The following is a 16,815-nucleotide window of genomic DNA, read 5'->3' on the forward strand; positions in this document are numbered from 1 at the left end:
TCAGGCAATACTGTACCACAGCCGTTCATCTGTCACCCAGTAAGGAAGGCAGCAGAGCTAGTTAAATGAAAATAACCGCACAATGGCATGAAATCCTTGACCCTTATTTAAGCACTAGTGCAGTGTCTATTTTAAACCTGCCTGTTTAGAATATACTGTTCTCTTGTTCTGTGTTAAAGCTCTGGAGCTACTTCAGAATTATACCTTGTCATTAGTGAGTCCTCAAACAGTTCTACAATATAATGTCACTTTTTATTGGTGCGGTGCAGGAATTTGTTTAAGGTGCAGATTGAAGTAAGAACACTTTGTGTTCATTCTACCTGGTTTGTCTGCAGTAAAGATTTTAGGGTTTAATAATTGTCACAAATGGAGCGAACTTTGCGAGCTAATTCAGGCAACCAACTCGAGCAGCACTGCTCTAATCATGTGACATACTTAATTTGACATACCTTACCCTCCACAATCATCTATGATACACACACCCACCCTATAGGTGGTCTTTTTAAGCTGAGAAAATGTCCCATAACTCCCTTAGCTTGCCCCCGCCGCTGCGTCAGTATTGCTGTTATCTGCAGAAGCACCTTCTGACAGATCCTGACAGACATTTTGGTAAACAATATAGTTACTGGGTGACAGTCTAAGTCTCTACTTGTCTATGATTGTTCTTGTGTGTGAAAAGGTGCTGGTTGAAACAACATCTTCCTTTTGTACTTTCTTCTACACCATTATTTTTTGTACTTATATTTCTAAATCTTCTATTTCGTTGTGCCTTGCTGAAAGCCTATTATGTTACTGTGAAGGTGTCAGCCTATAAGTTTTGTGTCTTGACATAATGCACAATAGAGAAACAAAAAATGCTGCTGGCAATTACAAAGGGATTTTCTCCAAGTCTGTTGTAGAGAGACACTTGGAACTAGTGTTACACTGTGAAGTTGTTAGTTAAAATGCTTCAACATCGCCAACGTCACTTTACATTCAAGTCATGTGGTCGAAATGCCCCTTTTGTCTCACCCATGGTCATTTACAACCTTTCAAAAGTCACATTCATTTATGCTCAAAAGGACAAGGTCAAATTACTTAAGTGCACCGTCTGCTATGTAAGGGCCAGCATCACAACAGGTGACTTTCTAATTTACTCATCTCTGGTTTGTCGTTTGTGGAATTGAAAATAAAAAGCTAATTGCTCACATTTAGTCTATTGTTGTAGCTTTTAGGTTGTCCATACAAATTAATTTAGTCCACGTTGGCCAGGCAGCCAGGGGGAATACAGATCTGTTGTACACTCAGAATATGTATCTGAAGCCTCAGACTTTGTATCTGGATAAGTGCTAGGTACAGACAAAATAATACATGTAGTATCCTGTTCAAACATATGGCAAAGAAATTGAACATGTAATAATATTCTGACTTCTGTTTGACCGTCTTTGGTTAAGTTTGAATTTACAATAATAGACCGCACAAAAATTAAATTACAGTCAGTTTCTCTCTGAAAAGGCTGTAACCGAATTTATGGAAAACTTGTTATCAAAGCTTTATTCCCACACAAGAAGATGATCTTGTTAATCTTGCAGCAGCTTCACTGCATACAACATTCAACACTGCTCCCCCTCTGAAAAAGAAGGTAATTCATCAGAGGAGATTAGCTCGATGAGAAAATTTACTAACACATGCCTTAAAGCAGACCTCCGGATGTCGGAAAGGAAGTGTTGGGCTGCATTGAAATTTCACCAAACTGGGTGAATTTCACGCCATAATACCAGAACCTCTTATTATTCATCATTAGTAGAAGAACAACCTCAGGTTCCACTTCAGGAGTGTAGACCGGCTGACAGAGAGTCATAGTTCTATTGAGCTTCCTGTTCCTGCAGCAGTAACGAATTCATGAGCTTCTTCACATTTTTCTTTTAAAATCATCAGAGAAAAATTCATAATTTTCTTACCATGACTGGTGGTAGGTTAAGTGTTGTCCTGTACAGCAGCCTTCAACTCCACTGTAAAGCCTGATTTATTTGCTTCCCCTCTATAGATCTCTCTGAGCTGACTTTAATAGTTATTTTTATCTTAACCATCAACTTGTCTTTCAGACGAAGGCTGCTGACTGTAGAGATTACAGTTATTAAACCCGGACTTTAAAATTCTACCCTTGACCCAGATATTTTAACACTATTGACCTATATCCACCCTTTAATTTCTTTAATCCTTGAATAGGCTTTTACAAACCAATTACATGATTATTTGTGCAGGTTTGTTTGAAGATTTTCAGTCAGGATTTAGATCTCATCCACGCACAAAAACAGTACCACTGTAAGATCATAATGAAGCTACTGGATCTTAGTGCTGAATCGATATAAAGACACTGCACTAGGCTGATTAAAGTCATATGTATCATATTTATTGTAGGTTTATTGTAGCTCATTTACTCACTGACTCACCGATTCACAACAAGTTATTGATGGAGTTCCACAAGGTTTTGTGCTGGGACATTTTACACAGATGAAACACAGCTTTAATTATTTATGAGGCTAGATGTAAAATAGAGTACGCACTTCTTGACTTGTATCTTGTGGAAAGTATCTCATTAACCCAATAGATCAATACATCATTCTCAAAATACAAACTTACTTATGATTCCTATATTATCTAAGAGTATAGAATGGGAGGCATTCTACCAGAGCTACAAGCTACCAGAGGTACCAGACTCCTCTCCTGTGGAATCAGTTTCCAGTTTGAGTTTCAAGAGAGAGACACCATCTCTACATTTAAAGTTAGACTTTAAACTTCACTCTTTGATATAGCTTATAGTTCGGGCTGGCTCTGAACCATCTCATAGTTATTTGAGTACTGGCGGAAGTCTCATCATGCACAGAGCACTTATTGTTCTTCTACTACATCTTCTCCATCCATGCATTAATATCAGACCACTACTGTAAACCACTAACTGTGTCTTCTCTCTGTCAGAGTTTTCCTCTTTCCTCTCTCTCCCTGCCCTTACTCTGAATTTTCAAACTTGCAAAGTTTTATTGATACAAGGTATGCCAGTGAGATAAAGCTCTTTTTCAAATATGACTTGATTAATTTTACAATATAAGAAACAATAATCGACAAATGTAAAAACAATTATGAACACGTAAGAAATAAAGCCAAATAAACATAAAATGCAATGTAAAAAACACACAATATATAACATTAAAACAATATATAAACAAGTTTAATTAATACACAAGCATTGAGTTAGCCCTGTGTCAGCTAAAACGGTTTTAATGAGATTAAAAAGGGATTAGCTCATCTAATTTTGCTTTTTTCTTGTGGGATTAATAAATTGTAACAGTCAATTTCTCAACCATGAATCTCATAAACTATTGAGACCTAGTTCCGTGTGAAGGTCAGCTATAGCTGAAAATAGATTTCAGGTACCCAGGAGGTTTGCCAATATGTGCTTTGTAGATACAAATAAGGCTTTGTTGTTCTCTTCTCTCAGCCAACAACTGCCACCCACTTTCTCATGATGCCCTCTTAAGTCGTCTGTAGTTATGAATCCAAGGGTGCAAAGATATTCTGCATCAAGAGGTTAAAGCACAGAGGCAGATAAGTGCCAATAAATGACATTACAATAATCCACGACAGATAAAAAGGTTGGCTGAACAATAAGATTTCTGAAATGACTGTTAATACATGTGTTATTTATATGAAAGAATATGAGTTGTGTGTGTGGATGTGTCTAAGGTTTCTTGGTGAAAAGGTCCTTTTCATAGTCTGTATATGATTTTAACGCGTCTCCATCTCCTCCCTCTATCCAGAAAAGATGACCTGGATACAAACACTGCCATCTTGCACTGAGGACGTTATTTGGAGCCATAGAGTGCGTAGTAGAGATTGGGGTATAGCGCTGCAGTATGAAGTCCCGTCGACACACTTTCAACCACTCGTTAGTCAGTCTCAGCTCTCAACCATCAAATGTCAACCTGTTTAGATCAAATAATTAATCAAAACAAGATCTACTGGGAAAAGAACCCAGCAACAAATCCCAGTGTGATGAGAACTAAAATTACAGAAACCATTGGATTACTTCCACATTGAATTGCAGTGTTGGAATGCGGCGTTGTTATAGTCAGTGGAGCAGCAGCAGTTTAAGCTCTGTGTCCGCGGATGCGGCGGGGCAGCTGGATGCGCTGGAAGGGCAGCTTGCTGATCAGCAGCTCCGTAGATTCCCATTCATGTCCGGGTGGTCGTGCAGCGGTATGGAGGCGCGGGTCTCAGCAGGAACACCCCCATGCTGAACACCTTCGTCTCGCAGATGTGCATGTAGGTGACCGGCACCGCGGTCAGCAGCAGGATGAGCTCGCTCTGTGAGTCCGCCATGTCGGCCGAAGACTTTAGGACCCTGTAGGTGATGCAGGCTTGCTTCTCTGTCTTATTGATCAGAGGAGTTTTGTGGTCCGGCGGCATTCCTGCTGCGGGTGAGGACAGCAGCCCAGTGCCCTACTCTCTTTCGCACGTTTTAATCGGGCACCTTGGGATTTAGAAAATCGCGTTTTATCATATCGCCATTTTATCGCAATTGCAAATAATCGTTCAGCCCTAGTGTAGTCCTTAGTCCATCCATTAACATGGAGGAGAAAAGTTAAGGACCTTTGTTGAGTTATCTATGCTTCTCTGTATCTTGTGACTATATTTTACCTATATCCTGTGAATAAATATCAGCTGTATAGTCTATATAATCAATAGTGCATAATACAAAGTATAAACTTTGAACTGTGAACTGTTTAACTGAAAACAACAGGTTTTCTACCGTTGGTTCCTCAGACGAACTGTGAGCCAGAAGGATGGAAACAGGAAGCTGATACCCAGACAATACTTAGAATAAGCTTACGCTACAACGTTTTTTTTCTTTGAATAAGGTGTCATCTTTTGACTAAGACACAGGGTCAGACACAGGGCAGAACCACAGAAAGAGCAACAAAACAGTAACCAGATATAGCAACCGACTGGTAACCATGCACATGAACTTGTGACAATATGATAAAGTAAAACACAGTTTGAGGTGATGTAAGGTGAACAATCTGCATAGCTGCACATTGAGAAAACAGCATACATTAGACCAATAACCGAGTCTCTTCAAAAAAGGACCTCCTCTGTGCCCACCCTGTGTCTCATTATTTATACTGTGGACTTAGAAAGAAACAAGGCTTCTTCTTGACATGATCCAGAGAACCTGGTGACGTGTCCGGCAGAAACCCAGAGACTCTCTGTAAGTATTGTTCTTATACTATAAACTTGTTAATGTGAAACTTTTGAACATTGAACTTGTCTAAATCATTGCATTTCCCACTTGAACCTCGAATCTACGAAGACGACGCTGTCCGGTCTGGGCGAGGACCGGGCTCAACACCTTTCGACAGCCAGCCACCAGGAGGCAGTTAACAGGTTTTTGGCTTCCCTCCACTATTATGCAAATTGTAGGAGATAGTCTGTTAAGATGAACAGCTGATTTACTTGATTTTACATTCTAGCCTGGATGCCAGACGAACTTAGCCCCGCCCACAACATTTGAGGTCGGGAAGTTCGGTCTGGCATCGCTCTGTTTGGGGAGAAACTATGCCCGAACAGAATCTCTTTGGACCAATCAAATTGTCAGGGCGGGCTTTATACGATGATGGACAGATGATCAACAGTAACGTAATCAACCACGTCACCAAAGAGCACTTGGACCCCCGGACTCTTTTCTGTGATGCCTCAGACGAACACGCTTCTTCAGCCTGGTCTCCTTTGTCGTCTGTCCATTTTTTAAACACAGGAATGTCGCATTCCAACCGTGTTATTAAGTTCTTATAGGACCGACAAATGCGATACGATTTGTTTGATGTGTTGTGGAGTTGTAATCCTAAACGAATAACTTGTTCGTACATGCATTCACCTTTACGCCGGGTTCACACCGGAAGCTGAAACAACGCCAAAGCGTTGCGTAAGTGCAGCGCCAAGCCCTAAAAAACAACTGGCTCCCATACACTCCCATGTTAAACCTTTTATGCGGGTCCCACCGGAGGCTGAAGCGCAAAGGCTGTCTTGCGCCGTGCAGCGATCGTTTCGGCGTCGAGTCAATTTTTTGCGCTTGACACAAGCGTATCGCGCCAGGAAACACACTCAAAACGATATCGATGACATATTTGTTATGATATAAAAGATCAAATATGCATCCCATACTTTGAATTCCCCTTCTGTTATCCTGGAGTTTTAATTTTACCAATTTTAGCAATGATATTATTAAATGTCCCCCTCTGCCCATCCACTACAGCCACACAAGCAGTCCTTAAGATAAAAGGAGGGGGGGCTAAGTATTCGCCACATAGGCTTGAGTGGAGAATACATAATTTATCCTCGACACCCGACATTTAACGGGGCAAACAGCGGAGAAGTTCTCCAACATGAATGACATTGAATTAATAATTGAAGTGGAGAAGTACAGTGAGTTGTATGATCCTCGGAACATGTTGTATAAAGACAACACCAAAAAAGACAAATGTCGGGACGCTGCTGCTTAATGTTGGCGCAACAAGTAAGTATATGCTTTTAATCTACTGGATCAACGGGTGATATTATTAACGCTACCCGGCGCTTCATTGTCCGGTGTGAACAGCCAAGCGCCCGGCGTTACTGTTTCTCTCAAAAATGCTGATCTTGCTGGTAAGTTCTCTGTGTATCCTAAAATTATTTTACAACACCAATAAAAATCATTTAAACTGTTCTTCTTCGGGGGCGCCCTTAGCTCAGTTGGTAGGGCGTCCCCCCCCATGGGCCTCGGCCAGCAGCGGACCCGGGTTCGATTCCAGCCCGCGGTCGTTCTCTGCATGTCTCTCCCCTCTCTGCCCCATTTCAACTTTGTCTCTAAAAACTATCAATAAAAATAATCTTTAAAAAAAATAAACTGATCTTCTTCCAGCGTGTGTGCAGTTGAGTTCTGTTGACAACAACTATGCATCACATACTACGTTGCTCTGATTGGTTGTAGGTCTATCCAATTGAGCGAAGAGGAATTTTTTTTTCCTGGTTCGGTTGTAACACGCCCCATAATCACAGCCCAATGGAGCGGTCTCAGACTCATATTCTGACTAAAATATTTGTATGACAAAGACGTGCTAATAACATTCTCCATATTATCTTAAATGTAAGTAATGCTTTTTTCCACTGCCCTTAAGAGAGGGAAAAGGTAACATCATATATTGTAAGTTTAAAGTGCTTAAACACTATCATGTATTTGAAAGCTCCTGATTGGTTACAAAATGGTATAAGAGGTGAGCTTGTGTACAAGGCTACAAAGAAATTCTCCTCTGTAAAAGTATAATTCCTGTTTCCTATTTCTTTTATTGGTCCTGAGGATAAAATTATCAAGTTTTCCTGACAAGAAGGATTTATATAAATGTAAAGACACAGTTAATAACACTGAGACTCTACCGGATTGGGTTTTTAGGTAATAGGTGCCATAAGGTTCTAGTGATAGGATTCATTCCCCTGTTTCTCCCCTCACTGAGTCATTTACTTTCTATCTGGTTAGGAGGCTACCAGCTGATTCGTCAACATATATGCCTGGATGGCTATGCCTGGACACATATGTCTCCTGATGCTGCTAGAAAATCTTAAACTTATAACACTGTTTTTTGTATTTGTTTCGAGAGACAAGCTAGGATTTAGAGCATGGAAGGAGGTAAATTAAATTACCTGAAAGGAGTCACAGCATGAAGCACAAAAAAAACACCATATGGGTTTGGAAGCATGAGGAGACATTGGAGTCAAAGTGGCACTTATGGTGTGAGATAATCTTTCTCACGAAAACATCAAAAAGTATTTTTCACGGCTCGATGTGTGAGCAGTGATGTTACATTACATTACATTACATTTCATTTAGCTGACGCTTTTATTCAAAGCGACTTACAATAAGTGCATTCAACCCCGAGGGTACATACCAAGGACGACAAGAATCAAGAAAGTACAATTTCTTCAAAATATAGCAAAACTACAAAGTGCTATAAGTAAGTGCCATTTAAGTGCTACTAAAGTGTTAGTTTCCAAAAGTTGTTAGTAGTGTTTTTTTATTTTTTTTTATTCAAGGTATAGTCGGAAGAGGTATGTTTTTAGTTTTCGGCGGAAGATGTGTAAACTTTCTGATGTCCAGTGTACCGGTTTGTTCTTTTATGTCCTCTCTCTCTCTGTCAGATGGAGTTTACCTGGTGTGGTATCCATAGTAACAGATGTAATAAAATACTCAAGTAATGCATTGTTAGACCATGAATAGGATCGACCCTACAGTTACCCAATTAGCTAATTCAATTACCTCTATGGGCCCTGGATCCTCAAGGGGCACAGGAGGACAGCAGTTCAATGTGTGGAAACGATGTAAGATTTTTTGATTATTTGCACATTTGTTATGTACTGTATTATACCATGAATGGAGCCAGCAGTTGGTTAGCTTAGCATAGCATAAATCATAGCACAAGGAGGAAAGTCTAGCTCCATCTGGCTCAGTCCAAAATAAAAAAATCACCCTAAAAACACATTGTCTTCTTTATTCAATGCAAACACCAACAGAAATGTGAATATGACAGGTTGTAGTTCTACTTTGACAGTCACCCTGTAGTGAACAGGAAGTCACTGTGATTGGTTAAGGACACCATGTGACAGTACTCTTCTGGCTTTCTTTCCTCCTTTTGATATTAAAGCCAGTCAGACACCATATGAGACTTCCAGCATACACATATTTATTGTCTTCTTACCATGAGTTGAATTGCTTGCCGTTCCCGTTGCAGAGACGAGGTGGATGAATGCTTGTGTGGTGTGAATTTGTGTATATGAGGTGGCCTGACGTCTAACTCAAGTCAACCGGTAGCTTAACGTATAATAATTAAATAATATCTGAATCCAAAGTGGCATCATTTCAAACGGTAATTAACGAAAATCGACATACTTCAGAGCGTGTGGTTGAAAAACTGTTTCTCAGGGGCGTCTTTGTCTCTGGTTGCCTGGTTTCATTGACCTCATTCCACAGTCTGTGAAGTCACTGGCTGTATTAGTCTCAGCTGGTCAGCTAAAGTCAAACTTGTTTTCTTAAATGATTTTTCTTATCTAAGAAAGAAAATAAGTACTTCATTGAAAAGGTCAAGGCAGATTTTGGATGATTGCGTAATCTTGAGGCTTGTGGTGTTGCTGTAAGGTGCATGAATCATTACAAATTAACTATAGCTACGTGACAACTACCTACTGGAGAGCTGCGTGAGTTCTGGAGTCAAGACATTGTATAAAGCTGTTTGCTGGTTTGGTCTGCTCTGTGCTCTGTGCATTTGATCCACAACACAGGATGCGGAGCCAATGCAGAGATTAGTTACCGTCTTTTTCTTGTGTCATTGCAGTGACCTAGTATAAAGCATTGATATGCATCATATTATGGCTGCTCCCTGAAAGCCAAATACTCATATCATCAGTCAGCCTCCCCTTAGTCTACTGAGGTTCTTCAATTTGAGTATTTCCTTTTTTTGTCGGTGCAAAATTTACTTCTTGGGACTCTGCCCGGTCAAGCTCCAAGATAACATTTTCTTCTGCCATCTGTTTAGACGTGGTGAATTATAGATCCACTTGGAACATATTCTTTTGTATTGTATTAGGTGAACATTTCTGTCACCCAGAATGTCCCACTGAACCCTGTTCATAAATATGGCAGTTCAATCAATCATGATTTATAATCATAGAATATTCATATTTTAGAGCCAATACCAATTAGACTGACAAATCTTCTTTGGATGTGGCGCAACAGCATTCATGTTCAGTTTGTATTTACATTTATCGTTGTCCACTTGGGGCATTCCAACATGATAATGTAGCAAATAGATTTGTTAGCCTAGAATTAGCGAGTAGCTACCTCTAGACGACACAACAAGAGTTTTGCTTTCTTTCAGCTCCAAGCACCTGTATCAAAATACCCGAAATAGAATTGCATCAAGCTTCGGTTGCTGTGATCGTGCCCGTGTTTATTACATTCTTTCATAGAGCCTAATATTTTTAGTCGCGCCCCTAGCCACACATGAAGAAAAGTTGTCTAATTTTAGGAAAAACCTCAACTATAAAAACTTCAATCCAGATAAACTAGGTAGGATGAACACAAAATTCACTTTGCACCATGTTCATATAAACCTCTGCTCACCCCATCCAGCTCACAAACAATACAGAGTGTTAGTATATAGTAGAAATGTTTGAGGAGGACTCACTACTGACAAGGAATAATTCTGAAGTAGCTCTAGAGCTTTGACACAGGACAAGAGAGCAGACAGGTTTAGAACTGGAACTGCACTAGAGGCAATCATGTCTGAGATATTGCATCCTCTCAAGACTGTTGCTTTAAAACCAAACAGCATGGATGGTTGAAAAATAACACAAACCATGATATTTTCTAGAGAGATAGAAGTTGCCTTGACAGACATTTGGAGTAATAGAGGCAGAGCCAGGCTCATCAAAACCAAGAAGTAACACATGGTCTGATCATCTCACATGGCGTGAGAAAATGGAAAAGGCACAAGAGTAATTGAATTGTAGCACTCATATCTCTCTCCTCCACTCAAAGTTTCAATCTCCAAATGTAATTTGTATTCATGAAGACAAGCTGATGAGTTACATGCTGACCTTTGCTACTGTAGGTCAGCGGGTAGGCAACAAACATCTGAAGAAGTGGGTCATCTCACTTGGAGACAGAAACTAAGATAAGACTGTGCACAGCCTTAGAGAAAGATTACACCTATCTTTCTCTAGGTAGTATACATTAAACCTAACTATATTCATATTGTTAATCTAGTATCACCTAGATGTGTAACCTAGAAGGGTCAAATTTCAACTTGGCTCGTTCATAATCCATTGATTTTATGATGAATTTTATTCTTTTCTTTTTACATTTTAAGCAAATATTATTTAATCATTATCTTCATCAAGTGTGGAACTCACCTTAATTCAAAGTTACAAAATCACTAATTACTCTACCTGAATATATGATGAACCGATGACTGCTGATTTACAGTATATTTACCATATAAGTAGATTTACAGACAATAATATGTTGCTAAAATCTAATTTCTTCACAGCTTCTTGTACCTGTGGACATTTTAGTAAGATATCTCACTGTAATATTAGTTTGATTAAATGATGATAGGTGTAACTTAAATAAACCTGTTCTTGATTACATGGCTTTGGTTAACAATTGGATGTACTGCTGCCTATTGATTAGTTAAGTGTAATTCAAACCATGCCAGATAAACAGCTGACGTGGTCTCATATTCTTGATGGTTCCAAAATGAAGACACAAGACTTTCAGCTCATGACCACACTCCGTCCTCTCCGCCTTCACTTAGGACTGTGTACATGAGCAGCTGACTGCGTGGCAGATATTCAGCATCTTCTTACACTGACAAACAAAGCCTGTGCTTCATCATATTGTACAGAATTCAAAAGGTGCAAACTTATGAAGACAGTTTATGTTTATACAGATATAAATCGAATAGAATATCTACAGTTTAAACAGGGTTTAATTTTCACTGATATCACCCCAACACATCACACCCATTTGACCAAAAGCACAATGTGACACTTACACCACTGTCACATTATATCAACAAAATCATAGTGATAAATGACTGTTGTAGAAATGTTCCAGCAACTCATACATTACATTATAGCACAACTGATATATTCAAAGTGATATACAGGCTCATATGTAAAAGCAGCTTTTTTAATGAAGTGTTGAAGATTAGATGTTAGTATTGAATTAATTACAATTGACTAACGATTGACATACATCATATATTTGTTCATATATGACACTGCAGGTCAGGTCACTTTGAACTCGATATGCTCCATACACCCCTCAGCTCCCTGCATGCTAGGTATTTGCAATCGGCAGCTCTTTAGATGATAACACATCTATTAGGACATGAGGGACAAAGGTGACATTACCTCCGATATCCGGTCTGAGTTTCTTATCGTACTCTTTCAGCAGATTGTTGAGTATTTCCGTGGCGTCGGTTTCATGTGATTTAGGAGCCAGCATTTGGTTCACTGTGACATCCTCGTAGTCCTCGTACTCCAGTGTCAGAGAGCTGCGGAGGAGGAAGGGGGTTAAAACAAGCGATGCCATGCACGGTGTTGTGGGGCACACTTGTAAACATCAAGATCACGTCCACGCGGCTCCTGCCCATAAACTCACACAAAGTTTACTTTTGGTTGACAAACATTCGCAGCGCATCGCTTTGCTGGATCACAACATGGATTCGCCTTTACGCAGATGCGCCACAAAGAAGAGTGCGCCACTCACCAGGTGTGAAGCAGTGACAGCAGTAGGACACAGGCCAGTGGTTTGGTTGACATGTTTCTGCAGGATTACAACAAGTGGAGACGTGTGAGAGGAAGCAGCGCAGCCGGGAGCGTGTCACAGAGCCGGAGAAAAGCGCGTCATGGTTTGTACTCCAGCAGAATTGCACTCGTGTTTAAAAGTCTGGAGACGGAGTTGTCACATTCTTCCCAGCGGGTCGTCTCCACGCGAAGCTGCAGCCTCTCTCGCAGTTGCGGTCGCATCCTCGGTTGCGGACGCACTGCTGGTCGAAGACGCGGGTGCGCGCACTCTGAGTGTATCCAGAGCTCCTCCAATTCATCACCAACTCGACTGTGGGTAAGTGTGCGTCACTTTCTGAAGGACTACTTCCAGTTCTCGTGCAAACAGGAGCTATGATGATGACTATGAGCTCTCTTTTCTCTTTCTCCAGCACGTCTGGGCATATGTGGCAAATACAGTACATGCCTCTGTAACTGGGTTCCAAAGAAAAAGACTTTGCAACAATATTTTAAGATAGATCATTTATACCAGTACCATTAACTTTAACCTTTAACCTCAAAGAAGCAAGTCCTAATCAAGAATATATATTAACATTTAAATATATTGTCATTGTAATTAAATAGTTAAAAGAAAATGAAAATTCACTGATTATCTACTCACCACTATGTGATGGAGGGGTGTGTGAAGTTTTCACAAAACACAGTTTCAGGAGCAAACAGTCTGCAGCAAATCCAATACCATTGCTGCAAAGTCTCCTGACTTTGGTACAAGAAGTATGTCATCTTTTCATTGTTCTAATTTAATGATTATTATTTTGGTGCTGCACCTGCAGTTTGAGTCTATGCGGCCGCTCTATTGTATTCATTTGAAAGTTTGAATTTCAATGTGCTGCAAGAGCTTTTTACAGCAGACCAATGCTACTAATTGGTATGCTACCTGTCACCAGGGTAACCCTGATCATGTCAACAGGTAACCCTGATCACTTCACCGGAGTAACCCTGATCACGTCACCAGGGAAACCCTGATCACGTCACCAGGGTAACCCTGATCACTTCACCAGAGTAACCATGATAACCAGCAAAACCTAGATCACGTCACCAGGTTAACTCTGCTCACATCACTAGAATAACCAGGATAACCCTGATCCTGTCACCAGGGTAACCAGGATAACCCTGATCCTGTCACCAGGGTAACCCTGATCACGTCACCAGAATAACCAGGATAACCAGCCAGGATAACAATTATAAACCTGATCACATCACCAGAAAACCATTATAACCCTGATCACGTCACCAGATAACCAGCAAAACCTAGATCAGGTCTCCAGAATAACCCTGATCACGTCACCAGGATAACCAGGATAACCCTGATCACGTCACCAGGATAACCAGGATAACCCTGACCACCTCACAAGGATAACCAAGATAACCCTGATCACGTCACCAGAAAACCGTTATAACCCTGATCATGTCACCAGGATACCAGGATAACCCTGATCATGTCACCAGATAACCAGCAAAACCTAGTTCAGTTCACCAGGTTAACTCTGCTCACATCACTAGAATAACCAGGATAACCCTGATCCTGTCACCAGGGTAACCAGGATAACCCTGATCCTGTCACCAGGGTAACCCTGATCACGTCACCAGAATAACCAGGATAACCAGCCAGGATAACAATTATAAACCTGATCACATCACCAGAAAACCATTATAACCCTGATCACGTCACCAGATAACCAGCAAAACCTAGATCAGGTCTCCAGAATAACCCTGATCACGTCACCAGGATAACCAGGATAACCCTGATCACGTCACCAGGATAACCAGGATAACCCTGACCACCTCACAAGGATAACCAAGATAACCCTGATCACGTCACCAGAAAACCGTTATAACCCTGATCATGTCACCAGGATACCAGGATAACCCTGATCATGTCACCAGATAACCAGCAAAACCTAGTTCAGTTCACCAGAATAACACTGATCACATCACCAGGATAACCCTTATCACGTCGCCAGGATTACCCTGATCACGTCACCAGGATAACCCTGATCAAGTACTGGGATATCCAGGATAACCCTGATCACGTCACCGGGATAACCAGGGTAACCCTGATCACATCACCAGTATAACCAGGATAACCCTTATCACGTCATCTGGATAACCAGGATAACCCTTTATCACATCAGCTCAATAACCGTGATTATCTCACCAGAATAACCCTGATCACTTCTACAGAATAACCAGGATAACCAGCAAAACCTAGATCACATCACCAGAATAACCCTGATCCTACACCAGGATAACCCTGATCACGTCACCTGGAGAACCCTGATCACTTCACCAGATAACCAGGATCACGTCACCAGGATAACCAGGATAACCCTGATCACATCACCAGTATAACCAGGATAACCCAGATTACGTCACCAGAATAACGATGATCACGTCACCAGGATAACCCTTATCATGTCAGCTGGATAACTGTGATTATCTCACCAGGATAACTCTGATCACTTCTACAGAATAACCAGGATAACCAGCAAAACCTAGATCACCAGAATAACCCTCATCACATCACCAGGAAACCCTGATCACGTCACAAGAAAAACCAGGATAAGCCTGATCATGTCACCAGAATAACTCTGATCAACTCACCAGAATAACCAGGATAACCAGCCAAACCTAGATCAAGTCACCAGAATAACACTGATCAAATCATCTGATCATGTCACCAGAATAACCAGGATAACCCTGATCCCATCACCAGTGTTATCTGACAAATGAAATTAATTGGCCGCCCCTATTAAATAAATAATCACACTACCCTTGGACAGTCAAATGCAAAACGTCTCATGAACACGAGAGGAAATAGCACAATTGACCACATGATATATACGAGGGTACCTTCTGTCAGTATTAAGAAGTGAAGTGGCTCCTTTAATCAGCCCCTCTAGAGGAGCAATGAGAGTTTTTTTCTTTACAGAATATTGCAACTACATCCCGGCCCCTCTTACTTATCATTTGAGATGGATGTATAATTCTAGCAGAGCCTGAGTGGCGCACTGGTGCACAGAGAAAGAAAGAATAACAGCAATTTCTGCCTTTGTCTGCCCCTGGAGGTCTCTTACTGACAAACACAGAGGATTCTTGTAGGCTGGGAATCGACTGCTGAAATATATAAATAGTTTCATTTGGATCTGATGACACCAAACAACATGAATCATGTCTACAGCATCAGAGTGAGTCCGACAGCAGATCTTCATGTCAAAACCACAAAGCCACAGCTCCATACAGAGACTCACATGTCTGTGCATGTCTAAAGGTGACTGGTTCAGTATGTGGCTCAACAGACAGGGATCCCCTGACACCCATTCTGTTCTGTGCTGCTGCAGCTGACTGCTGTCGTCCTCTGGTGGTTAAAAAGAGAAAAGCAGAAACTAGATAGTGAAGACTGATGATATCATCAGGACTTGATAGGGAGGGAACCAAATCTGCGGGAGGAGCACAAACAAACTTGGTCAGGACATATATCATCTACATGAATCAACTGGGACCTTCGTGCTTTGTTAACTAGAGGTTCATAAACCACCCACTGTAATAGAATTACACATAAAAAGACTCAAAGGAAGTGATTAAGAACACTTGTTTATAAATTTATTACATTTATTAAATACAATTATTCGTAATTTCTATAATTCTTAAAATAAACAAACATCTATAGGACAAAAGTGAGGTTCCAAGAAAAGCACAGTATGATTTAGAAAATAAAAATTATTGAAATTTTGCGGGAGTAGCGGGGGAATCTTAATTACATACACAACTTAACATTTGTAAGATACCTGTTCAGCACCTGCCTGTTTGGAATGAGCTATTAGCTTGGTCTGTGCTAAAGCTCTGGAGCTATTTCAGATTTATTCCTCAGTCATTAGTGAATCCTTCTCAAATAGTTCTACATAAACTGTATTCTATATAAATACAGTATTGTTTTGTGTGGCGGACCTTGTGTGCAGAGCCTAAGATGCAGCTTGAAGTTAGAAAACTTTGTGCTCATTCTACCTGGTTTATCTGCAGTGAAGATTTTAAAGTCAATGTTTTTCATAAAATTAAACGGAATTAGCTTTATAACCGTTCATGTGTGTGGATTATAAAGAATTTCCAGTGATTAAACTGCGGTTATTTTTCCATACATTACATGTAGTCTATATCAGAGGTCTGCTAACAGTATTCAGACCTGCACTCTACGTGTTTAATCAATATTTGAGCCTATGAACATATACAAGAACATTGTATAAGCAATCATCCAACCACCAAATTAAAAATACACACTTTTGCCACATTTCCTACAAAGTGAGAATTGATTGGCAAGGGAGTAGAATAATGTGTTGATTCGATTAAAGGTCACACAGATAATGTCACATTACGCAGTGTTGCCTTGGATGTAACAGTGTG

The 16,815-nt window shown here is 40.5% G+C and overlaps 1 protein-coding gene across 1 annotated transcript in view; it reads right to left on the reverse strand.

Annotated features, from left to right (window-relative positions):
- The window catches only part of LOC133961293 (gamma-aminobutyric acid receptor subunit gamma-3), a 63,349-nt gene extending 50,853 nt beyond the window's left edge, over window positions 1-12,496 (reverse strand). The window contains exons 1-2 of the mRNA XM_062396382.1: window positions 12,341-12,496; window positions 11,983-12,125 (exon numbers count right to left, since the gene is read on the reverse strand). Coding sequence (XP_062252366.1) covers window positions 11,983-12,125; window positions 12,341-12,393 — 196 coding nt within the window. The 5' untranslated portion in view covers window positions 12,394-12,496. The remainder of the gene's footprint in view (window positions 1-11,982; window positions 12,126-12,340) is intronic.
- Window positions 12,497-16,815: the final 4,319 nt, after the last annotated feature.

Source organism: Platichthys flesus, chromosome 9, assembly GCF_949316205.1.
Source record: "Platichthys flesus chromosome 9, fPlaFle2.1, whole genome shotgun sequence".
NCBI lineage: Eukaryota > Metazoa > Chordata > Actinopteri > Pleuronectiformes > Pleuronectidae > Platichthys > Platichthys flesus.